This window comes from Mustela erminea, chromosome 6, assembly GCF_009829155.1.
Source record: "Mustela erminea isolate mMusErm1 chromosome 6, mMusErm1.Pri, whole genome shotgun sequence".
Taxonomy (NCBI): domain Eukaryota; kingdom Metazoa; phylum Chordata; class Mammalia; order Carnivora; family Mustelidae; genus Mustela; species Mustela erminea.
This window is the reverse complement of record NC_045619.1, coordinates 9,518,232-9,544,901: the sequence shown is the minus strand read 5'-3', so window position 1 is coordinate 9,544,901 and position 26,670 is coordinate 9,518,232. Positions and strand designations below refer to the sequence as shown.

The window sequence follows — 26,670 nt, the reverse complement described above, 5'->3', positions numbered from 1 at the left end:
TTGATCCCGGGACCCTGGGATCATGACCTGAGCCGAAGGCAGAGGTTTTAACTCACTGAGCCACCCAGGCGCCCCCTCACGGACTAACTTTTATTGAGCAAAGGCCATGTGGTTGAGCCTGGCCACACACAGGTGGCCAACGAGATTGTAACACACAGAGAAAACTGCACAGTCATGCTAGGTTACACATGGGTGGCCAATTGAATTACAATTCACCCCATAGTAACTATTTGAACTAGCCTATAACCTTGGTTAGAACTGGCGCCCAAAAGTCACCCAAAAGGTGGAGCCCACACTCTGGTAGCTAGGGAGACAGTATGCATGCTCTACTGATTGCATGTCTCCACCTGACCTGAACCACCCTTGTATTTGGGCTTTGTTACCTGGGACTGGTTTCCTGGACTTACTTTTAAGTAAGTTCCCTGAGGAAGGGGCAGGGTCAGTTTAAGTTTTACTGCATAAACAACAAAATCACTGTTTAACCGGATGGAATTACTCTGGCTAAATAGGCCCTTACATCTTCCTCTTTGACTCATGGGTCTTCATGAACTGAATAGATAATTGGCCTTTGTTTTTGTTTTTAAGAAGATGCCACATTCAGCATGGAGCCAGACGTGGGGCTTGAACTCACGACCCTGAGATTAAGACCTGAGCTGAGATTGAGAGTTGAATGCTTAACTGACTGAGCCACCCAGGCGCCATCCCTATGATTTCCTTAACAGCATTTTCTTTCTGCTAGCTTACATTATTGTAAGAACACAGCCTATCCTACATATAACATACAAAATATGTGTTTATCAACTGTTTATGGGGTTGGTGAGGCTTCTAGTTAACACTAAGCTATTAGCAGTTAAGGTTTTGCGGGGGGGAGTCAAAATTATACATGAATTTTTGGCTGAGTGGTGGGATCAGAATCCCTAACCCCTGTGATGTTCAAGAGTCAATGCATGTTTATGTTTTGGAAAGTCTCCTACAAATATTTACCTCTGTTTGAAATCTGGCTATATCTCTCAAGGGTAGTTCCCCAGTTGTTGTTTTGTTTTGTTTTTGTTTGTTTGTTTTAAAATGTTTTATTTATTTATTTGAAAGACATAGATCACAAGTAGGCAGAGAGGCAGGCAGAGAGAGAGAGAGGGAAGCAGGCTCCCTGCTGAGCAGAGGGCCCTATGATCCCAAGACCCTGGATTATGACCTGAGCTGAAGGCAGAGGCTCAACCCACTGAGCCACCCAGGCACCCCTGTTGTTGTTTTAAAAACAGCTTGATTGAAATATAATTCACATACTCTGAGCCTTCATTTCTCCATCAAGAAAAAGGATTGTTTAATTTTTTTGGAATAATGATGACATGTACATAATTGTCTAGAATGATACTTAGGAGTTCCTGTTCTTTGTTCCTTCAGGTTCTGTATTTGTCTACTTGGCATCCTGTAGTTCCAGGGCAAAACTAATGGCCATAGTTCTTCACGTCTCTCCTGTAACCCAGAGCCCATGCTCTGGGCCACCTACTTCTCTAACTCTCATAGACAACGGCAGGTTTTTTTCCCCCATGCCCTAATTCACCCAGACACCAGGTGCCAGATAACGAGGGACGGCCCCTATGCCCCAAAGCCCCGAAGAAACACTCCAACTAGCTAACCCTAACTTGTTGCCCTTACATGCCTTATCTTTTGTAAAGAAATTCTGGTAAAGGCCATGGCCTATGGCTTCCCCTTGCTCCGTTCTGCCTCCTGATGGACCCAGCTGCTTCCCCCATGGCCCTGCGTGGTACACCAGGCCTCTGTTTCTAGCAGAACTGTGAGTGGCAAACTTTTATTTCAAAGGCATCGGCCTCTCTGTGTAGTCACTCAGTCTCCTTCATAAATTAACACCTGGACACAAATCATTTCCTACCTCAATAAATGCTGGTTTCTGAAGGCACCGTGGAGGGGGCAGTAATCATGTCTTAGGTTTTCTTCTTCCATTGCTAACAACCTCTCTTCCCACAGATATTAGCACTGTGCTAAACTCATCATCAAAGTGGAACTTAATCTGTGCTTGTTGAACTGAAAAATAATTCTTTTTTTTTTTTTTTTAAAGAGCTTATTTATGGGGTGCCTGGGTGGCTCAGTTGGTTGAGCTACTGCCTTTGGCTCAGGTCACGGTCCTGGAGTCCCGGGATCGAGTCCCGCATCGGGCTCCCAGCTCCATGGGGAGTCTGCTTCTCCCTCTGACCTTCTCCTCGCTCATGCTCTCTCTCACTGTCTCTCTCTCTAATAAATAAATAAAATCTTTAAAAAAAAAAAAAGAGCTTATTTATTTACCTACTCAGGAGAGACAGAGAAAGAGAGGGAGGCAGAGGGAGAGGGAGAGGTAGGCTCCCCGCAGAGCAGGGAGCCCGATGGGGGGGCTCGATCCCTGGGCTCTGGGATTATGACCTGCGCTGAAGGCAGATGCTCAACCGACTGAGCCACCCAGGCGCCCCCTGAAAAATAATTCTGTCCTCTCCTCAGATATTACTTGGTGCCGAGGCCCAGGCTTGAACTACAGGTGTAAACTAGGGTGGCAAACTATGTTTGGACAAACCCAGGCACCTAGGTCTTGGGAGATCATAACTATGTCAAACACCTACATTTCCTTTTTAGGTTGTTAATTTACCTTTTGTGGCATTCTGGGTTTGGGGTGTATCTGCTGAATTCTTCTTGGCCGAAGAGTCTTTCTCAGTGGTTGAATTTAGACCAGGAGACTCCAGGGGAGGGGAGGAGAAAAAGAAAAAATTTCATAAAACCGGTTCCGAGAGGAATACAGAGCATATGAAATTTCCTAGCACATCTCATTGTTCTTAGAGACAGAACACGCGGCGGGAGACCAGTACTCAGCCCTCCAACCCGGGAGCATGGCCAAGAGGTGGCTGATATGGAAAACGCACGTCCTAGGGATGGAGCAGCCCGGGGCGCCGGTCCCAGCCCCTGTCCCTCAAAGTAGCTGCTAATCTTGGACAAGTCCCTGAACCTTTTGGTGGTCTTGGTTTCCCCCTGGGTCCCTAGCAGGATGAAGTCAGCACGTGCGTGCAAAGCTCATGGGAAGTGTTGTATGAGCACTGCTGCCGTTGCTTACACACTCCTACACCCCACCTCCCTAAGGAGACATTTCACTGAGCAGCTACCGCTGGGTCTGCCACTGGGCGCACCCTGGAACCTGGGCCCTGCCCCGAGGAGCTCCCCACTGAGCCACAGGAGAGAGCAGGAAATAAGACAGTTACGCTGAGGGGTGGGAAGTCTCACCTATTTCTTAGAGAGGTGATGTAAGTTGGGGTTGGGGGAGTGACAGACTCAAAATTACAGTGTTTCAAATTAGGTAGAAATTTTCCTCCCACAGAACATTCTGAAGGTAGGCACTGTGGGGCTGATATGGTATTTCGGCGGTGACAAATCCTTAGGGACTCTGACTTCTCCCAGCTCGTGGTTACCACATTCCTAAGACAGGAGGCTTGTTCTTAGGGTCCAAGATGGCAGCCAGCGCTCTCCAATATTGGGGGACAACACACAGTCTGCCACAGCCGTACGAGCAGAGTATCATCGGAAGCCAGGGTGGGGAATGCTCAGGATTTTGTCTTGGGGGGAACTGGAGGGCTTCCAAGGGGAGAAGACACTTCTGTCTTTGAGGAGGAGGAAGCATTGGGCGATGTTGAACAGATGGCCCACCACGCGGCAGACAAGCAGTCCACCAACCGCAGCAGCCACTTTGCTTTTATAGAAATACGGTATTTGAATGGGAGGCAAGCTGCGAGGACTTCCCGTGTCCATGCAGCCGGCTCTCCAACGGCTACTGATTTTTTAGAGCATAGAAATGGGTCCTGGGATGTGCGAGAGAAAAAATGCTCCCAGCTCGAGGAAGCATCACAGCTCCTTGCTAACAGGCTTCAGAGATCTGTACTCCAGCAGAGAATAAATGCACTCCAACAGACTCTAATCCTGGGTGTAAGTCTGTTGGACAGGCAGTGGGGCGGTCCCCATGTTGGTGGAGGTCAGGTGCGTGGTCTGGGCTAAGTTGTTCACCTCTTGAGTCTACAGCTTCCTTTTTCAAATAACGATAATAATTACCTGCCTGCAAGGGTGTTGGAAGGCCTAGAGCGGACACTTCCCATTTAGTCTCTTGGGTTGTGACCAATGACCAGGTCCGAGCTGTGAGGCAAGGCAACTATTGTGTGGGTGGGGGGTAAGCTGAGACCACTCTGGGATCCTCTCCCCACCACGGCCCAGAGGAGAGGGAACCCTTCTGCCCCACGTGCTCACCCTGCTGCTCAGATCCCCTGTGCCAAGGGCTCAGCTGTGATGGGACAGGGTGGCCAGGCAGCCAGGTTTTGAGCCAATGTGGGATTCAATCTGGGGCTGCCCAGAAGTATCTGGGAGGGCAGTAGGCTTTACAGATCTGGTATTAGCAGGTATGGACATGAGCTGGAGGAATTGGGGTCATTCCAATTAATGACCGTTACTGTACCCATGCCCTGTAACTCGGGAAAACTGGTTAAAGTGAGCAGACATTCTAACAGGACCCGACTGAAAAAGCCTGGGCATTTCCTGTCGTTGGACTCAATCTGCAAGAATGAGTATCAGTCGTGATGATCATTTTGCAGGTTAAGAACACAGAGGCTCAGTTTTGCTGAAAGCTGTACAACTGAGAGGTAGTATCACCCGGAGGGAAATTTAGATCTTCCAGAACCAAGAGGTCTGTTTTCCTGTCTTCACCTACGGCTCCATGGGGGTCTTTCACTCCTAGCTCCCATATTTTGTCACCGATATAGATGACTTCGGTAGGACTTGTTCATTCTTTAATCTAGACCTCCCCTCCAAAGCCTAGTCTTATAGACTTAACTACCTAGGTGATATCTGCGTCCATACTTCTCACATGTATGTTAAAGGTAAGTTCAAAGCTGAACTCTTGGTAACCTTCCCTTATCTCCCCTCTTCTCTGAGTAAAAGGGCACCATTCAGATGCCTAAGCAACACCCCAGGAAATCCCCCTTGGCTCCCTCCTTTCCTTCCCTGCCCCTCCTCCCCATTCCCAAAGCCAACGGGTATGCACCTGTTGAAATACCTGGCTCCAAAACACACTTCAAGTCTTCACTCTTACCACCTGCTGTCACTTTCTCTTCCTGAGAGAAAAAGCCTAACCGGTCGTCTGTCCCCTTCTGTTACATTCTCCATATTCAGAAGACAAGTGTGATCTTGTAAAAATATGAATCGGAGGGTGTCATCTCCCTGTTTTAATGGATTCCTGCAGCACTAAAATTATATCCATATTCCTTACTGTGACCCTCCCAGCTGTACAGGACCTAGCCCCTGCTACTTCCCCAGCCTCAACTCCTGCCCCTTTCCTACAAGGGCTAGTGACAGTATTGTTGGCCTTCTCACTGTTCCTTGAATATCTCAAGGGTTTTTTGGTTTTTAGTTCTCACCTCAGGACCTTTGCACATACTATTCCCTTTTTTCTGGAAGGTTCTTCCATTCATTCTTTTAATGGCTGACTCCTCATCTTTGGTTCTTAGCTCAAAGTGCTCTTTCTGGTGATGTTACCTGTCACATGTGTGCCCTGGCTTCTCCATATACACAAGATCCATGCCCCAAGGTGAAAGACTCACACTGCTCCCCTAGCTGCTTCTGTGGCTGGGATGCATACATTTCACCTACGGTCTACCTTTCAGATGCACCGCACCTTCCTGATCCTTTGAGGTACAAATGAGCAAAGGGATGAGACAGCACCATGCAGACTCCAGTTCCGGGATGACCACTGACAGGAAAGCAGAGTGGAGCTTGGAGCTCCCACTCCCCAGGAACACTGGTTCGGGGCCAGCAGTGTCCCTTGGCAGAGATGGGGCATCTTGGGCATCGTTCTCCATGGCATGGCCTCTGAAACTAACGAGCTGGCCCTCCTAGGGGAGCAGTGCGCCACCGTTTTCCTTGAATACATTTCTTCCTGATTGCAGGTAAGAAATCTGACAATGACTGTTCCTTCTAAAGACTGTCTTTGCCGATCTTCTCTAATATTTGTTAAATGAATGAATGACCCTGCCTCTAAAAGGCAGAAGTCCGTATTTATAGCGGAGCCTCGTAGCAGAACCCAATATACCATTAGAAGCTTTGTCATTCCCACTCGGCAGAATCCCCCAACACTAGATAGGAAAAGGACAGACCACAGGTTGGACTTAAAGCAGCTTAGAACTGCGGACTCTTAGACAGATTGTTGCCATTGAAAAACATATTTTGAACACAGACTGCTATTTCCGTGAGCAGATGAGAAAGTAAGTCTGCTAAAAATGAGAGAGAGGCTCTGTCCTCACCATGGAATCCCACCAGTCCATCCTGGTTCCCCCAGTAAAACTTCAGCGAATTTCACAGTTGGAAAGCTTTTGATTATTTCTATTTCTGGGGCAGAAAACTGAATCTTTAGCTGGGTTTCTGAAATAACTCTCAGGGGGATTTTATGTTATTTCAGTACAAAGAAACTACATTTTGTTTTGCACGGTGGTGACAGGCAGTGCAGAAACGTTAAATGATGTGATCTTGGTCTCCGAGTGACAGTTAGCCCTCTGCAGTGCCTGCTCTGTCTCTACTTCTTGGGGACGGACACTTGTAAGGAGACCATCATCATACGCTGAGTGCGGGACCAAGACTTCACACAGATGGCCCCATGCGTGAGAGGTCAGGAGGTATCCGTTGAGTGTCTGTGCTAGGTCTGTCCTAGGAGCTGGAGATAAAACAGTGAGAAAAACAGCCCTGTCCTCCTGGAGTTGGCATCCTGATAGAGCCAGACACTAAACAACCTGTAAGTCCCCCACGGGAAGAGCTGCCTATGAGAAGCACCCTACAAGGCCGCAATGATGATAAGAGTAGCTGGGCGGTCAATGGCCGCACGATGATAAGAATAGCTGGGCGGTCAGGACCCGCCTTGCTGGCGTGATGTCAGTGAACTTGGGATCTGAAGGACAAGAAGGAGCCAGCCATTCCCTAGGAACTCTGAGAAGAAAGCACATTCCAGGCTAAGGTCACAGTGCACAGGCCCAACCGGACATAGGCCTGAAATGTCCAAGAGGCAGAAGGAAGTCTGGCGGGCTGATGTCTGGTGCCGAGGGAGTGAAAGGAGGCGAGAAGTCTGGGGAGAGAGGTGGTGGCCGGATTCTGCAGGGCGGTCCGTGTCAGGCTAAGGCATCTGGATTGATTCCAAGTACACTGGAGAAGGCGCTGGAGCTTTTAAGCAGAGAATAGTCTGATCTGGTGTGTGTCTGTGAAAAGGTGGTTCTCATCCCTGTGTACAGACGGGTCTGGGGTCAAGCGTAAAAGGGAGGAGCCCAGGAAGAGGCTGCTGCCCTCAGCCAGACGCTGGGTGCTGGAAATCCGTGACCTCCTCCCCGCTGCCTTGTTGATGATGGGGGAGCAGAAGGCAGGCGGAAGGCAAAGCGTGAGGTTGACGCCCTGCAAACCACCCCTCCCCCACACGCCTGGGTGGGACACGTGTGACATTCTTCCAGGGAACTTTCAACTATCTTATTGATAATGCCTTGCCAGAGGGGAAAACAACTTGAACTTGACAATGATAAAGCCTCCAGTATCTGGTAGGTCCATTTTAGCACAAGAAAGTTCTTTGGAAAACCTCCCCTAGACTTATGTCCCCCCAACCCCACAGTAGAAAACCAACTGCTCCTCACAACTCCGGGGCAGCTCTTTCTAACCTGGGGTCCTGTCCCCTTGCTTCAAAGATGTCTTGAGAATTCTTTCGTGGCTGGAGGCTCCAAACCCCACCCCACTAGCCTTACCTATATTCCCAAACCTGCTCTTTGAGCTCCCCATGCCCACCTTGAGGCCCTAGGGGCAGTTGGATACACCAGGGCAGGGAGGGAGATCTGAGTGTCACTGGCGCCAAAAGCCAGACAAGGAGCCCCAGAAGGCTAGCTGAAGACAAAGTATGAGCTGACACCCTACAGGAACCCCCACCCCCACTCCTGGGAGGCTTTTGCGGGACATTCTTCCGGGAATCCCCCAAGTATCTTGTTAATGCCTTGCTAGAGGGGTAAAGAACCTTAACTTGACAATGGCAAAGCCTCTATTATATGGTAGGTCCTCTTCAGCGTATGAAAATTCATTTGAATCCTCCCTTTTCCTTAGTTCCTTCAGCGTATGAAAATTCATTTGAATCCTCCCTTTTCCTTAGTTCCTCCAACTCCGCAAAGTCCCAAGCATATAATGGGCCCTTCCTCAAAAGGGTGCCTCCCCCTGCCTCCAGCCGCTTTCTGCCCTTGGGTCCTGTATCTGTGCTTTAATAAAACCACCATTTTGCACCAAAGAAGTATTAAGAATTTTTTCTTGGTCATGGGCTCCAGACCTCACCCCACTGAACCTCACCTATAGTCCAAAACCACATCAAGAAGACTAGATAAAAAAAAAAAAAAGGAGGACTAGATGAGACCACCTGGGAAAACAGGTAGAGGGGAAGGGGAGGACAGACTGACGGACAGGAAGGCAGGCACTCGCAAAACTGGCAACATAGAAGCCAAGAGAAAAGAAGTCTGGTGAAGGTGGGAGCAGCCAACCACGAGACCACGAGACGGGGACTAGAGTGGTGAGCAGATCAGGGCTGGACCACGGAGGCAGGAGCAGCTACTAGGACGCGCTGAAGGCGGGATCTGTGGGTACAGATGAGGCTTTTGAGAAAGCCTGGTGGGAAGGGTGGCAGGAAATGGGGGTGCAGAGGCAAAGGCAAGAGGTGCCAGAGCAGGAGTGTTGGGTGATGGGAGCCAGTCAACAGTGGGAAAAGATGATGAAAGACGGGGTTGTGCCCACAGGGGACAAGGTCCAGACCCAAGTGCGGCAGGGCCCTTCCTCCACAGGCATCAGGGGCTGGTGGATGGTGAGGGTACAGATCCGGGTAGGAAGGTGAGGGCCGGGAGAATGTATTGTGTGGAGGTTTTTGTGATGTGTCCCGCATGTTGTCTGTGAGACTCGGGCTGCATGAGTGACCCTGGAAGCCCGATTCGTTGACCTGAGCTGACCTCCAGGTCCCAACTGGCCCTTCTGGTCTGGACACCAAGACCCTCCAGCTCCAGGCAGGGCCGGACCCCTGGATGGGAATCCGGGAGGGGAGGCGAGCACCTCTAAACCAGGCTCCCAGGAGACGTAAAGACAGAACAGAGAAATGCAGCTTTCCAAACTGCCCGTGGGCAAACAGTGTTTAACTTCAGACCCCCATGTGCCCTATAAATAGTTATGTGCCCTATAAATATGGCCCTTATGGGCACAGTCAATTGGAATTCTCGCCGAGGGGAGGACGCTCCACCCAGGCCTTTCCTGGGGACTCCTGCCTGGCTGTCGCCACAGGGCTGCCCTAGCCGATAAGAGGCTGGATATCTGAAGTGTCCTATTTGATGGAACTTTGTCTTCTCCTTTACTGCCCTCACCTATGCACAGATTTCCCTTTTCTATTAGATTTTTATATAATCAATAAAGTGTCTCCCCCAGTCAAACTGAAGAGTATGGTGGCTGCTGTGAATCTTCTCTTCAGAACAGAGAGCAGGGTTTTAACCCAACACCTTCGGCCCCTGTGGGGACACAGACTTTCCAAGGAATACTGGGATGGCCAGTTGGATTTCCAGATCCCCAAGTGTCCTCACCTCCTGTTTTCTGAAAGCGGACATCCTGACCATGTGCGGGTGTCAGCGATAGCCTCTATCCCACTTTACAAAAGAAAAGGCACACCTTTCACCCATTCCAAACACCGGGTGACCGTTGCAGAGTGGAAACAGCCCCAACTTGGCACCAGACTAAGGGCAAAGGCTGGTCTGACAATGAATCAAGCCTCACAGGCTACTTACAGAGTATTAGAAATGAGGACGTTGGTCTATAGCTTAAAGATTAGTGAGGGAGAGACAGCCACGATCAGTGGATGACCCAATAATTCCCTCGCTCGGGAGGAGAGGGCTCTGAGCGGTAGAACAAGATGTGGACCAGAGTGGAGACTACCCACCCTGATGGATTTGGCTGAGGTAGAAGGATGACTGGGCTCCTTCTGCAAAGAAGGAACATAAATCAGCTTTGTAGGCCGTAAAGTCTGTATCACAACTACTCAACCCTACGAAGATGGTCAAAGGCAGTAGTCAACCAGTGACCTCGCCTGGGTACCAGTGATGTATTACTTACAAAAATGGGCAGCAGCAGGCCTCATTAGTGGCTTTCCCAGGCATTTACTTTTTTTCCAGCTCTCTGGAAAAAGGAGGTCTTGCTAGGGAGTGTTTGGCAGGTTTCGTGTTACCAGAGGGATGGGTGGCAGTGAGGGGAGGGGGCTTACTTGGGGACAAGAGGGATCAGAGGCCAGGTGAAGCTAGGGAGGTATTTTTCATTTGGGCTGGGGAAGGGTGTTTAGGGGAAGGGGAATAGGCTGGGGCCAGGGTGGGGGGGGACAGTATGACATAATTAGATCTGCATTTTGAAAAGATTGCAGGGGTACTGGGGAGCCTGAGGGAGCCAGGAGCTTACCGCAATGGTGAAGGGGCTCCAACTGGACTGTTGGGGGGGGAGGGGAGGGGAGGGGAGGGGAGGGGTAGGATGGTTCTGGAGCTGCCTGGGAGGGAACACCACAGGGCAGGGCAGAGAGGAGCAAGCCTCTTGATGCGGGAAACAATGGCAGGAGAAAAATTAAATTCCCTGAGAACAACCCACTGATGAGTCCTTGAAACGGGCAGTGACCTTCCTCTAGGAACTCAGCTGCCTCAATATTAATGCTTCGGGAAGGGCAACATGCAATCTCAACCCACCCCCAGGATCCTGTGAGTCTACTTTAACATGTAAAAATTCTTTGGAAACTTCCTTCGTCTCTGCTCCCCAAGATACATGTTGGCAATCATCCCCCAAGCCTAACACCCACTGATCTACATCTAAAGGGTCTCATGACTAAGGTTTTACTAGACACTAAAATGACATTTTTTCAACAGTAGCTAGCCCCCTCAAGGTCCTAGACACCTTGTTCCAAAATTCCCTGGAGACTTATGCTCTCCCTAACCCCCTCCCAATTTGAAAATATATCAGGGGCCACTCCTCATGACCCCTCTATCTGCCCACAGGTCCTGTCCCTGTACTTTAATAAAACCACCTTTTTGCACCAAAGATGTCTCAAGAATTGTTTCAAAAGGAAGCCGGCAGCTTTGAATCCTAACATCTTTCCTACATCAGATAGGACAGCCAGGTGCGGGTTTACGGTGAGGAGTGGTAGGAAAAGCTATGAAAACACTTTGAGCTGAGCCTGTGCTTAGAAACTGCTTCCATCCCCTTCACCCCCAAATCACTGCATTTCTGTGGTGACCTTCTGGTGGTTCTACTCATGTGCACAGATCTAGAGGACCACCAGGACCCAAGATGATGGACAGGGAGTGCAGAGACGTGGCACCAACTAGAAGTCACTGAAGCTTTTGGGGATGCAAGGGGTCTGGGTCTGTGCCCCTCTACTCACCTTAGGGTAGGGAACTTTCTTGTACTGGATAGATGTCTGGGAGACATGTCTCTTAGAAGTGAACAAAGAGAACTCTCTTTCTAGGGAAGAGAAGAAAAATGTGCTTCATTCTTGTCCCAGACAGGACACTGCAGACCACAAGTTCTGACACAGCCCCCTCCCTGGGGGCCACAGCAACAGCAGGACAATGAACCTCAGGCAAACCAGAGCCCCTCAGTCATTCCCTCTGCTGTGTGACCTTCGGCAAGTTACCTAACCCCTGATCCTGTTAAAGGTTTGAGTACTAAACACCTTGCAGGGCTGGTGAACCAATTAAAGTAAACAATGTAAGCAGAGGCCAGTACCCAGGGCAAGCACTCAACTCATATGGAAAAAAAAATAAATAAAGTACTGGCTTCAAAAGAAAAACAAAAAACTCAAAACCCTGAAATATCAAAATGAGTAAATGTTGAATTAAACACTTAAAAAAGTAACAGTCTATCGACCTGAGGGAGGGTCATTAAAGTTGGAGACAGTTTACAGTTTACGTTTTTTTTTTTCACTTTGAAACTTCTGTGTGTTTCCTGGTGGTTCCTGGGAAAGCAGATGGCTTCCCTGTGCCCTGGGCTAGTGCTTCGCAAACTGGACAGCACTCAAAGATCATGGCGGGGGGCAGGGGGCGCCTATCCAGAGATGCTGACGCGGCTCATCCTTCTAGGCTCTGCCCGCGTCCCTCCAGGGTCAGGAAGATCACCATGGTGTGGACAGTACTGGTGTGGACAGTACCGCCTCTCGGGAGGCCCCTCTGTCCTGCTGAGCGGCCTCACGTTCCCTAAGGGAGGTAGACCCCGGGGCTACTAGGGACGTGGCTGTGTGGCCTAAATTTCCCACTAGACTGTGCCACTGGGCTGTGCATCCGGGGCGCAGAGAGCCCTTTCCTCATCTGTCGCATCAATAAGAAAGGAAGCCTTCCGCCACTGACTTCTCTGAACTCTAACTCTCCTTATTTGTGAGATGGATTTAGTGTGTCCTTGAGTTGGTGGTTGTGAGGATTAAGTAAAAGGATAAGGAGGCCAGCAAGGAGCCTGACCCAGAGCAGACACCCAGTCCCTGGCATCCGTGAGTACAGTACCAAGTCCCACCCCTGCATCCCAGCCGTGATGCTGCGGAGTCTAACTATAATTTCTAAGCACGAGGCATTTCAGTCATTTTAGTAGCTAATGTGGGGGAGTGTGAGAGGGAACCTGGCCTGAGTACTTACATACCAAGGCCCTATCCTGCCCCAGCTGGATGGTAGCTGGCACGGCAGGGGAGCCGTCAGGGGGGCCGGGGGTGGGTGGGCGCTAGGTGCACAAGGGGTAGCTTACTCTTTAACAGTCTTCTCTGCAAAATTAATTTTTCTCTCCGGAATCTCTCTGGATCCAGTTCTGAGTAGTTCCAGCTGTTGTAGCTCTGTAGGCAAGGGTAGATGCCTAAAGGAGCGAAGAATGAGGAGGAAAACCTCCATAAAGGAGAAAGGAGGCAGAAAGCTGAAGACAGAGCCCCCACCCCCCGGCTGGTCCTGGGGCGGGGGGAAGCTTCTAGCATTAGCCTCGCCCTACACTGGCCCTGTAGTCTTGGGGGAGTCACTTCCTCTGTGGGAGGCTTTGGTGCCTTCTTCTGGAAAAGAAACGGTTAGGTTTGCCCTACCCCACCCCTCCGACCCCCCAAGAGCATGGATGGGTCTGATGACTGGATCACACCAGGACATGTGACCCTGTGCGGCACAGATGTGAAGGCAGGCATTGTCATCATTCCTTTTCCTGCTTATCTTCTCTGCTCTCGCTGAACTATGAGCCCCCTGGATCTTACTCACTTTTACCCCTTGAGGGCTTAGCACTGGACCTAGCGCATGACAGAAAGGAGCTTAGTATTTGCTAACCGAAAGGGCTCTCCCTAAACATTTGATGGCGATGTTAATGGGCCTAATGCTTTTCTTGTAAGCAAACCATGTGTTTCAGTCTTGGCTTCTTGGAACCTGAACCCTCAGACATTAGAAGGACTCCGCTGTCTCCCTCCGTTCTTTGGTTTAGAAAGGAAAAGACCAAGGATTGCTTGAGAAATCTTGAACTCTCATGCAAAGACGCTGTCTCCATTGGACAAAGTAAGTGGACAAGAAGTTTATTATTGAGGATGGATTAGGGGAAAGAGGTACAACCTTGGACAAAAAAGGAGAATAAAAAAGGAGGAACAGAAAGAAAAAGGTCAGAGAATGCGAGGCAAGATAGCAGAGTGGTTGGGGTGCCTGGGTAGCTCAGTGGGTTAGGCCTCTGCCTTCGGTCATGATCTCCGGGTCCTGGGATCAGGCTGACATTGGGCTCTCTACTCAGCGGGGGACCTGCTCCCCGCCACCCCGCCGCCTGCCTCTATGTCTACTTGTGATCTCTCTCTCTCTGTCAAATGAGTAAATAAAACCTTCAAAAAAAAAAAAAAAAAAGATGGTGTAGTGGTCAAAGACCTAGCTGCGCAGTGGGACAGCCTGGATCTGAATGCCTACGCCCCTATTTTTGCTGCGGGACCTCATTGATTTTGCATATATTAAGAGGATCAAATGGGTGTGTGGGAGGGGGAGACTTAGCAGGCCCTGGGCTGCTATCCTTGAAAAATCTTGCTTGCGAGGTTGGCCTTTGGCCAGCATGTGCAAGTTGGCTGGTAAACATTTCTTTACATGATACCATTTTCCCTAACTAGTTAGAAGAAGTGATACATTTCTAGAAGTGCACAAACTACCCAAGACCGAATCATGAAGAAATATAAAATCTGAACAGACCGATAACGAGTTAGGAGGTGGAATCAGTGATCAAAAAACCTCCCAAACAAAGAACAGCTCAGGACCAGATGGCTACACAGGCAAATTCTACCAAATATTTAAGGAATGAACTCCAATCTTTCTCAAACTCTTTCAAAACATTGAAGAGGAGGGAACACTTCCAAACTCATTTTACGAGGCCAGCTTTACCCTGATACCAAAGCTAGATAAGGACACTACAAGAAAAGAGAACTACAGGCCAATATTCCTGGTGAATATAGACATAAAAATTCTCAAAACAATATTAGCGAACAGAATTCAAGATCACATTAGGAGGACTGTACACCATGATCAAGTAGGACTGAGCCCTGAGATGTAAAGATGGTTCAACATCCACAAATCAATCACTGTGATACACCATATTAATAAAAGGAAAGATAAAAATCACCCGATCATCTCTGTAGATGCAGGAAAAGCATTTGACACAATTCAACATCCTTTCATGATAAAAACTCTCCACATTTGGGTACAAAGGGAACATAATGTAATAAAGGCCACATAGAATAAGCCCACAGCTAATATCATACTCAATGATGAAAAAAGTGTTTCTTCTAAGACCAGGAATGAGACAAGGATATCCACTCTCACCACCCAGAATAATTAGAAAACAAAAAAACCACAACAACAAAAAAAAACCCCACAAAACCCAAACAAAACAATAACAACAACAACAAAGATGAAAAGAAAGGAAAGAAAGAAAAAAAAAAAGAAAGAAAATATCCAAACTATCCAACTCAGAATGGAAGAAGTAAATTTGTCTCCGTTTGCGGATGACATGATGTTGCATATAGAAAAACCTAGAGTCCACCAAAAAAAGCTAGAATTAATCAACAAATTCAGTATATTGTCACGATACAAAATTAACATATAAAAGTCAGTTGGGTTTCTATATTCTATATACTGACCATGAGTTATGTGAAAAAAAAGAAAGAAAACAACCCACTCACCATAACATCAAAAACAGCAAACTACTTGGAGTAAATTTAACTAAGGACGTGAAAAATCTATATGTTGAAAACTGTAAGACACCGATGAAAGAAACTGAAGAAGATACAAATTAATGGACAGAGATGCTATGTCATGGATCAAAAGAATTAAAATTATGAAAATATCCAAACTACCCAAAGCCACTATATATTCAATGCACTATCAAAATTAAAAAAAAAAAAAAATTCCAACGGTATTTTTCACAGAAGTAGAGAAAACCATCCTAGAATTTGTGTGGATCCACAAAAGACCCTGAACAGCCAAAGCAATCTTGAAAGTAAGCAAAGCCGCAGACATCACGCTCTCTGACTTTAAACTATATTACAAAGCTAAGAAATCAAAAAATAGTCCAGTCCTGGCATAAAAACAGACACATGGATCAATGAAACAGACTGAGTGCCCAGAGATAAAATGTGGTCAACTAAAATTTGATAAGGCGGCCAAGACTATACAATGCGGAAAGGACCGTCTCTTCAATATATGGTGCTGGGCGAAGAGGACAGCCACATGCCAACGAATGAAACTGAACCCTCTTCTTTTACACCACTTACAAAAATCGACTTGAAATGGATTAAGGACTTAAATGTGAGATCTGAAACCATGAAACTCCTGGGATAAAACAGAGGGGAAAATCTGACATTGATCTTGGCAATGACTTTTTGGTTACGACACCAAAAGCACAAGCAACAAAAGCAAAAAATCAACAAGTGGGACTACATCCAGCTAAAAAGCTTCTGCACGGCAAAGGAAACAACAAAGTGAAAAAGCAACATTTGGAATGGAAGAAAACCTTTGCAAACCATAAATCTGGTAAGGAGTTAAATATCCAAAGTGTATAAGGAACTCATAGACTCCATAGCAAAAAACAAACACATCATCTGATTAAAAAATGGGCAAATTAAAAAATATCTGAACAGGTATTTTTCCAAAGAAGACATGGCCACCAGGTACGTGAAAAAGGAGTCGGCATCACTTATCAACAGGGAAATGCAAACCCAAACCGCAAGGAGATGTCCTTCTCACATTTGTTCTAACGGCTATTATCAAAAAGACAAGAGATAACAAGAGTGGGGAAGGGTGTGGCGAAGGAGCCCTGCGTAGGAATGTAAACTGGTACCGCCACTGTGGGAAACGGTAGGGAAGCTCCTCAAAAAATTAAAAACTGAACTACCGTACCATTCGGGAATCCCACTCCTGAATACAGATGTCCAAAGGAAATGAAATCCCTGTCTCCATGAGATCTCTGTAGGGTCATGTTCACTGCACCATTAGTCACAACAGCCAAGACAGAGAAACAACCTGGGTGTCCATCCATGGATGAATGGAGAAGGACAGGGGTACAGCTACATGATGGAATATTATTCAGCCGTAACAAAAGAAGGAAAATCAGACACTGGGACAGCATAGATGACCCTTGAGGGCGTTATGCTAAAGTGAAATAAGGCAGACAGAGAGGGACAGAGACTGTAGGATCTCACTTACAGGTGGAACCTGAAAAACCAAACTCAGAGAAGCAGAGAGATGAATGGTGGTTGCCAGGGGCTGGGGCGGGAGTGAAGGAAGAGATGTTGGTCAAAGGGCATAAACTTCCCATTATGGGAGGAACCAGTTCCAGGATCTAATGTACAAGCGTGATGACTATAGTTACTAATACCGTGTTGTAGGGATGGCTGGGTGGCTCAGCAGGTTAGGCATCTGCCTTTGGCTCAGGTCATATTCCTGGGGTCCTGAGATCAAGCCCTGCATCAGGCTCCCAGCTCTGCAGAGAGTCTGCTTGTCCCTCTGTCCCTCCCCTTGCTCATGCTCACACTTGTTCTCTCTTGCTCTCTCTCTCTCCCAAATAATAAAACTTAAGGGGTGCCTGAGTGGCTCAGTGGGTTAAAGCCTCTGCCTTCCTCTCAGGTCATGATCCCAGGGTCCTGGGATCGAGCCCTGCATTGTGCTCTCTGCTCATTAGGGAGCCTGCTTCCTCCTCTCTCTCTGCCTGCCTCTCTGCCTACTTGTGATCTCTGAGTGTCAAGTAAATAAATAAAATGTTTTTAAAAAATTAAAAAAAAATAATAAAACTTAAATAAAATTAAAAAAAAAATACCGTGTTGTATATTTGAGTGCTGCTATGAGAGTAGACCTTAAGTTTTCTTGCCATAACAACAAAACAGTAATTATGGGTGAAGGATGTGTTCACTAACCTTATTATGGTTAACATCCCCAACATGTACCTGCATCAAGTCATCACTTTGGGCATCTTAGACTTAAACAATTTATATGTCAATTATAACACTATAGCTGGGGCGCAATTTTTTTCCTAACTGATCAGAATGGCTCACTGGGCCTAGGCTAGCTGCAGAACAATGAGGCTTCTGCGGAACATCTGGTTTTCTGGCATTTTGGTATAGGATAGACAGAGGTATCTACGGCCCCCAGTATAGACCTTGGGTCATGTGTCTCTAGTAGGCTTCCCCGGGGCAGAGACATCACATGCGCTGCTACATTTTGTTGCAGAGGGATGAGCGCACGTTGCCTAACTTTTCAGGGAAGGGAGGAAGCAGAAGGAAGCCTTCCCATGAATTCCTCCAGACTCTGTCTTTTCCCCTAAGAGTTGCTATGACCTTAGCCATGAATGTAACTACACGCTGAGGCTATGAGATCTCCCAGAAAATATCCTAATGTGGCAATGAACCTGGAGACCCCCAAGACAGCAGGAAAGAAGTGCTGACTTAGGACAGTACTTAGTACACGGGAACTTCTTAATAGGTAGTAGGTGTTAATGACCTTAGAAAATAGCTCGGTCAAGAAGAGGGGAATAGGGAACGGGAGTGACAAGTAGTTAAAAGTGAACATCAGCCTGGCACTGTGTGTGGCAGGGACTAGGGGACTACAGTTGGGTCACATGGGGTCACCTGGGATGCTTCCAACCAGCATCCTTTCTTGGGTTCCTGAGCTCTGGGTCCATTAGTCCACAGCATGTGGCTAACTACGCTCTGCTGAAACCTCCTTTCTGCAGATTACCGGGCACAAAGAGGGGACTAGAAATGTCTCGGAACTGTCTTTTTGTGGAAGCAAGGAAATTGGTACTCCTGGGGGCTCTAACTGCACATCTTCCCTTCTTTGATGTCAGCAAGAGAAAGGGACAAGGGTTTCAGTGAAGGGTGTGATGGCAAACCACACCCCTAGGCTCAGGCAGGAGTGTGTTTCTAGAATCGCAACCTCCCCGACCCCAGAGCAGCCCCCTCTTACCTGAAATCCACAGGCTCACCGTGTTACAGATGCTCGATTTGAATTCGTGCGTGTTGAACCAGGATTGAGGGAAGCAGCAACAGAAGCTGGTATAGACGGCTTTACTCAGCAGCGATGGCAGCTTCTGTGGGTCAGCAAAGAGCTCAGGCAACATCCTGGACATTTCTAGACCCAGAAAAGAGCTCCGAACTGCAGAAAGGATCTGTGATAAAACTCTCTACCTGATACAGCGCTGCTTTCCACCCAGGGAGAGGGAGCAATTTCCATCTGCTGCTGGCCCACATTGTGCTGGACTCCTCACCCTACCTGGGGACCACACCTAAACCTCATGAGAGGCTTGGCCAGGAACCTCCCCCTCCCCCAGGTCCTCTGCTCGCCATCTGCGGCTCAGCCCATTTTGCCAAAGTGTAGCCTAGACAACAAGATACATTTGACCTGCCCATCTTTCTACCTCCCAGATACCTAACTGTACTACTACTGTTTCGGTATTTTCCTATGCATGATTGGTACTGTTGTTCCTTCTTAACTATGGTTGGTCTCAAACTATACATTTATATCTGGCCTTCTTAACTATGATCTCAAGTTATACACTTGATCTCAAATTATACATTTATATCTGGCCTTATTCATTTAACAATATAATGTAAACACTTCTTCGGGTTGTTATCAACTCTTTGGAACTTTTTTCCCCCAAGAATGACCTTCATAATATTGGGCTGATTGGCATATCAAAATTTACTTCGACATCCCCCATCAATGGCTGTTTTCCTGTTTCTAAGACTTTACAAATTACGTGGACTAATTGTTTTTATTTGTTAAGCTATCTCTGTGTCTGGCACATAGCAGGCAGTCAAAAATCTGTGAAAAGCATGTGTGAAAGCAGCTTTTCCTGAGTATTCGATTATGACCTCCAGAAGACGCAATCATGATAGTAATTACAGCAGCTATCTTATGCTTATCAGGTGCTGGGTACTGTGTCAGGGGCCTTACAAACATCATCTCATTTAATCCTTAGTACAACTCTGGGACTGAGCCATCATTATGCCCATTTTATGGATGATGAAACTGAGGCACGGAAAATCCAAGTGACTTGGTAGGCGCACACTTAATTAGTATAAGCGCCTTGTAGCAAAGATGTATCAACTCACTTCCCAGACTGTCGGAATGCCATTTCCCTAGATCCTTCACAACCATGGGAACCACTCTTTTTAATCCATGCACTCTAGCAGGTAAAGAGGGGTATCAAATGATTATTGTTTTAATTTGTATGTATGGCTGTTGTTAAGGGTGAACCCTCCCCCGCCCCAATCTGTATTCCTTCCCTGGGGAATTTCTGGTTTAAGCACTTTGTCAATTGGTCTGTGCAGTGTTGCATTTTCTTCTCACTGATTTGTAGAAATTCTTTTTTTTTAAAGTGTTTATTTACTTAAGTAATCTCTGCACCCAATGTGGGGCTCGAACTCACAACCCCGAGATCAAGAGTCGAATGCGCCTCTGACGGAGCCAGCCCGGTGCACCAATTTTAAGAGTTCTTTTACATTGTGTGATGTATATGCCACGTGATTTCTGCGGTTTCTCCTTTGCCTTTTAAGTCTGACTGTGGTAATTTAAATAATTTATGTAGTTAAATCGGTCGTTGTGAATATATATATATATATTCATAATTTTAAAATTACATACTTATTTAAATACTACAGAAATATTTAAAATAGAAAAGGAAGTCTCTTATAACCTCATTCCCCAGAGATAACCATTGCTAAGAGTTTGGTACAAATTTTTCCAGATTTTTTTTTTCTATTCATAGGCACACATACATATATACATACACATACACATTTTTAAGCACAGAGTTCTATAAATTGCTCTGCTTTTCACTTAAACGGTATATATATCTACTTTATTTACTGTCTCTGCTGCATTACAAGTAGGTGTATGGATGTCGCACAACTCACTACTTACTGCCTCATGGGAAGAACACTCAGAGCATTCTATTAGCATTAGAAGTGCAGAAATATCTAGTGTGATTTTTTTCCCCCCTTCCAAACAGTGGTTGATGCTTACTTTTAAGAGCGCCTCTTCATAGTGGGACTTGGATTCACACAATAAGAGAAAGGCGTAGTTTTGGGCTATCCGGTCAAACATTTTATTCTGGAACTCCTTGTTGGGCTACCAGGAAAAAAGTGGAGAAGAAATTACTAGAGCCCCTGGTTGAAATGGCCAATGGCTGAGATGCTGAAATATGCATTTCTCTCATGTTTAGGAATATTATTCTTGAGATGTTTAACCTCACGTGATTTCTGAAACAGTACACCAATTTTTAGAGGATTTATGCGTAGAGGCCGATTGTTGAAGTAAGCGCCCAGCCAGACTCTGAGCTGGCAGGTCCTGACTCTGCTCCAGGCCCTGTGCTTGACCAGGCAAGTGACAGGGACCGGTTCCTGGTGCTCATGGGGCTACGTGTACAGTGGCTGAAGCACAGGATGTATGGGTGAGGCCCGGGGGGAGGGGGCGTGGCAGATGGGGCTGCAGGGCTGCTCCCCAGAATCAGAGAGGCTCAGCCCACGTTAAAGAGGCTGGAGTTTGTTCTGCAGAAAAATAACTTAAGCAGGGAGAGAAGCGATCATATTTGCATTTACCTGGTACCTCTCATGAAAGATCCACCAGAAGCTATCCAGCCATATGGCTCTTAGAGAAGGAGAAGAGAGAAACTTCTCTAATTCTTTATCCGAACAGAAAGACTTGAAGAGAAAGAAAATCACATTATTATTGCTGTTTGTTTTTTTTTTAAGATCTTTTTTATTTATTCATTTGACAGAGATCACAAGTAGGCAGAGAGAGGATGGGAAGCAGGCTCCTTGCCAAGCAGAGAGCCCAATGCGGGGCTTGATCCCAGGACCCTGAGATCCTGACCTGAGCCGAAAGCAGAGGCCTTAACCCACTGAGCCACCCAGGCGCCCTTACTGCTGTTGTTTTTGAAAAAAACATTTTTCACCTGGGTCAAAGGCTGATTAATAATCTTCTCCATCCAAGACCCGCCTTTCCTCCTACTTTCCACAGCTTGTTACTATTACTAATTACTCCGTCTTCCCACCAGTCATCTTTGGAATGAACCTGTGTTGGCATCAACTTAAAAACAACACTTATCCTTTCCAGTGAGTGCCAACTATTAGCCTTTCCAGGTGTTTTTACATGCTCTCATTTAACCACTATGATATTATCTCCATTTTACAGATGAGGACACTGAGGACCCAGAGCTAAAATTACTTGCCCGAAGTAATACAGCCAGCAAGGGGCTGAGCGAGGACTGAGACCTGCCACTCCAGGCCCCTGCCCCAAGCTCTCACCTACTTGGATCAGATGTCATCAACAAACACAGATATTATACAACTGCAAATCACTGGACCAGGGGATTCTGTTGGGCTCCTAGTAAGCCTATGGAATTCTAAAATTAGATATCAGATTTCATTGTGCTGCAACAGGGTCTTGAACCTTACTCTGATTACAAAGCTACTACCTTAATAATATAATAATATATATAATAATATAATAATATGTCAGGGTACCTGGATGGCTCAGTTGGGTAAACGTCTGCCTTCAGTTCAGGGCAGATGCTTGTGCTGTCTCTCTCTCAAATAAGTAAGATCTTTAAAATATACATATAGGGACGCCTGGGTGGCTCAGTTGGTTAAGCGGCTGCCTTCGGCTCAGGTCATGATCCCAGCGTCCTGGGATCGAGTCCCACATCGGGCTCCTTGCTCAGCAGGGAGCCTGCTTCTCCCTCTGCCTCTGCCTGCCATTCTGTCTGCCTGTGCTTGCTCTCTCCCCCTCTCTCTCTCTGATAAATAAATAAAATCTTAAAAAAAAAAAGTTTAAAATATACATATATACATATGTATATTTTACATATATGTGTATTTACATATTATGTATATTCATAAAAATATGAGATATATACATCTGCTATTTTTTGATAATATACGTGTTATCGATATATGGGCTAATATACATAGCCCATGTGTCAGGCACTGGGCTATGCACATTCCCTCCCTGTCCCACTTCATTTTTCACAATCTGTCCGGTAGATACCACAGGCATCCCCAGTTTATAGAAGAGGAAAGTACGGATCGAAAGTTTAGGATTCTGGCCCAAGGTCACATGGCGCGGGAGGCTCTAAAGTAGGGTTACCTAACCCCTTAGCATTATGAAGAGTAAAGAGATCCCACGCTTGTCCCCCTCCTGGATGCAAAGGGAGAGACCCCCCCTCTGGCCTCCCTTCAGGCCCACGGAAGTGGAAGGCATGGTGAGTTGATAAGCAAGCCTCCCTCATTAGCAGGGAGCTCTCTGAGCCCTGGTATCTGCTTTGTCTATATCACCATGCCTCCCACTTCCCTGGAGGAAAAGTAGCGTCAGAGCAGTTAAGAGCACTGACATCAGCCCCAGACAGCCCGGATTCAAATCCAGCTCTTAGACTTTAAAACTGTGTGATCTTGAACAATGTTCTTGAACCTGTATGTGCTCATTTTCCCCAACCAGATGAGACAGGGAATCTCCATAAGAAATCTGCTTTTTGGGACGCCTGGGTGGCTCAGTTGGTTAAGCAGCTGCCTCCGGCTCAGGTCATGATCCCGGCGTCCTGGGATCGAGTCCCACATCGGGCTCCTTTCTCCGCGGGGAGCCTGCTTCTCCCTCTGACTCTGCCTGCCACTCTGTCTGCCTGTGCTCACTCTCTCTCTCTCTCTCTGACTAAATAAATAAAATCTTAAAAAAAAAAAAAAAAGAAAGAAATCTGCTGTTTGCTCTTTTCCCTGCTTCTAGTCTTGCTAGGACCTGCACCACCCACTTTACATAAGCCTCATAATGCAAATAGTGTATGTCCTCCTTGTAAACGACAAGAAGTTAACAATTTCTCTAGAACAGACAACATCTAAGGAAGGACCAAGTGAGAATGACCGGACATGCGGTCATGTGCATTTTCTAGATCACTGGTGCCGGACATTGACACCAGGACACCCTGGCTTCAAGGAGTAGTGTCTGGGCCTCTGTCATTGCTCAAACCAATTCCTGGCTGCCTGACAGGACATATACACCAGACCACCACCTTCAATAAAAACCCTGGACCCCAAACATAGACAAGACTCCTACCCTTTTCCTTTCTGAGTCTCCCGGATGCTCTGTCTCCACCTGCCCTCTCTCAATTCCTTCAATAAATCCTGCTTTCACACCCTGCTGGCTTGGGTTTGACTTCTAGCCTGTGAGCAGCCAGGGCCCCTCTTGGCTGGCCCTGGGGACCCCTCTCTGGATCTTGGGGCACAGCCTGCTGACATCACGGAGAATGAAGGTGACCAGTGATAGTCCTGACCTCGAGGACTGATACGATGATTCCATGAGCAATGAGACATATGAGGTGCTTAGAACCAGGCACTTGGGAAACACTCGCTAAGGGTGTGCTAGTTCCTGTTTATTTACTTATTCACACTTCTGTTTCCTTCCAAAGAGGATTTCATTTCAGCCCTTCAACAGATATTTACTGAGCACCTATTAGGTGCTTGGATGGTGATGGAGAGTCCCTGCCCTGGAGATGTTCCCAGGTAAGCAGACATTTGTAATCTAGTGTGATGGGTGCCCTGAGAGCAGGAATCCAGGGGGACGTGGAGCCCCGAGGGGCAGCTAACCTGTGCTTGGGGTACCAGGGGAGGCTTTGAGAGTAAAAATGACCGGATGAAGGGAGAGCTGAGAGCTGCACAGACAGGGGAAAGCATGTGCCGAGGCTGGGAAACAGCAGGACACATTTGGGGAGGTTCAAGGGCTTTCTGGACCATGGAAGGCACTGGGTATGGGCACTGAGAGGTCAGGCTGTGAGACTCCTGGGGGCTGGGACTTAGGGTTCTTCGTCCCTGGACAGGGGGAGAGGGGAGAGCCGGCCCTGAAGAATTTTCAGCAGGGTGCAAACACCATGAAACTGTTGTTCTAGAAAGATACCTGGAGGCAGCACAGAAGGTGCATTAGAGGGGACTGAGATGGTGAGGCCGATGGCATGCCGAGCAGCAGGGGCAGCGATCCAGACAGGACCGTGTGGGGCCTGCACTTGGCAGTGGCATTGAAGGAGAAGGAGGTGCAGTAAAGACAGGAAGTGAATCTCAGGGCCGGCTCAGAAGCGGGGCAAGGGAGGCAGGAGACCGGCTGATGCTTGGGTGGAAGGTGGCAGTTTTCGGTAGACAGGAGGCCAAGCGGGTCTGAGGAGGCTGAGAAGTCTGGGCACCAGGAATCTGGGAGTTGGGGGCACAGCATGGGCTTTGGAGCTATGACAGAGTGGGGAGCCTCGCGTGCGGAGAAGATGACTGCTGCCCACCCTCTGAGTCCCCCATGAGTCTGTGCGGAGGGAGAAGACAGCGCAGAGGCGGGGTCCTAAAGAACTTGGGCTTGGAAGCCCCAAACGTGCTGCTTGAGCAGACGGGGAAGCTGCCAGAGAAACCACGGAAGGATGGAACTTCCGATACAGAGAGTCATCCTCGGGGTCAGTTCCACAGACAGCCCATCTAAGGGAACAACTGAACACACCCATTGGACTTGGCCTTCTGAGAGCGGAGGGCGGAGGGACTCGGGAATGGGGGCAGGCTGCGGCAGCACTGGGAGAGAGCGGCGGTGAGAGGCGAGGGCAGGAAGCGTCCCAGGCGAGGCTCGGTGCCAGGCCGGTGCCCACCCCTGCTGCCAAGAGAGGTGAGAAGTGACAAGGAGAGGGCGTGGCTTGTGATGGTCCTGAGCAGGACCAAAGAGGGGCCTTTTAAAGGTACGACAAAGGGGCGCCTGGCTGGCTCAGTTGGTAGAGTGTGAGATTCTTGGGTTGTGAGTTGGAGCCCCCATGTTGGGTGTAGAGATTCCTTTAATAAAAAAAAAAAAATTTTAAGGAAATAATGAAATTAAATTAAATTAAAATAACAGTAAGACAGAGATTTGCCTAGAGTTTCCTGGGAGCCAAAGAAAAGCATTAGTTAGAGGCACCAGTTATAAGATGAAAAGCATGCCAGGAGATGCACAGTTTTTCTGGGGATTAAGGCCTAAGGAGAACACTCCCTGTGGGCCCTCCAAAACAGGACATTAAGTAAGAGTGGTCACTGTCCTTGGGGCTACCCACAAAGCAAATTGGAACATGAGTGTGTGTGTGGCTGTGCCAGGGGGCAGGAAGTTTACGCAGGGACAGCACGTCCCTGAAACATACAATTTATTTGTTCTCAAGTCTATCCTCTACCTATCTAATTCAGAAGTGTTTTATTAGTGATCCAAAGGGACATGTGTACCCGAATGTTTATAGCAGCAATGTCCACAATAGCCAAACTATGGAAAGAACCCAGAAGTCCTTAAACAGATGAAGGGATAAAGAAGATGTGGTATACATATACAACGGAATACTATGCAGCCATCAAAAGAAATGAACTCTTGCCATTTGCAATGTCATAGATGGAACTAGAGGGTATTAAGCTGAGCGAAATAAGTCAGTCAGAGAAAGGCCATTATCATATGATCTCTCTGATAAGCGGAATGTGAGAGGCAAGGTCAGGGGTCCTGGGGGATAGGGAGGGAAAAAATGAAACAAGATGGGACCAGGGAGGGAGACAAACCATAAGAGACTCTTAATCTCCAGGAAATAAACTGGGGGTGGCTGGGTGATGGATATTGGGGAGGGTATGTGCTATGGTGAGTGCTGTGAATTGTGTAAGACTGATAATTCACAGACCTGTACCCTTAAAGCAAATTACACATTATAAGTTAATTTTAAAAAATACAAAAGTGTTTTATTTATTTAAGTAATCTCTATGCCCCATGTGGGATTTAAACTCATGACCTGAGATCAAGACTTGCATGTTCTTCTGACTGAGCTAGCCAGGCACCCCTTTTTTCTTTTTAAAGTACAGAGAAAGAGGGAAGAAAAAGCTATAACCTTATCACTCAGCGAACACTGGTAATATCTATGTATGGTTTCATCCCCAGATTTTCCTATGTGTATGCTTATAGAATACTGTGTTGTAGAGTTTGTTTTTTTTTTTTAAAGATTTTATTTATTTATTTTGACAGAGAGAGATCACAAGTAGGCAGAGAGGCAGGCAGAGAGAGAGGAGGAAGCAGGCTCCCTGCTGAGCAGAGAGCCCGA

General features: G+C 47.3%; 1 protein-coding gene across 2 annotated transcripts in view; it reads right to left on the bottom strand.

The window, feature by feature from the left end:
- The window catches only part of FAM227A (family with sequence similarity 227 member A), a 77,235-nt gene that overhangs the window by 37,142 nt on the left and 13,423 nt on the right, over positions 1-26,670 (bottom strand). For both annotated transcript variants that reach the window (XM_032346272.1, XM_032346273.1), the window contains exons 6-11: positions 21,161-21,262; positions 20,586-20,690; positions 18,525-18,648; positions 12,820-12,924; positions 11,474-11,553; positions 2,636-2,723 (exon numbers count right to left, since the gene is read on the bottom strand). In XM_032346272.1, the coding sequence (XP_032202163.1) occupies positions 2,636-2,723; positions 11,474-11,553; positions 12,820-12,924; positions 18,525-18,648; positions 20,586-20,690; positions 21,161-21,262 (604 nt within the window). The remainder of the gene's footprint in view (positions 1-2,635; positions 2,724-11,473; positions 11,554-12,819; positions 12,925-18,524; positions 18,649-20,585; positions 20,691-21,160; positions 21,263-26,670) is intronic.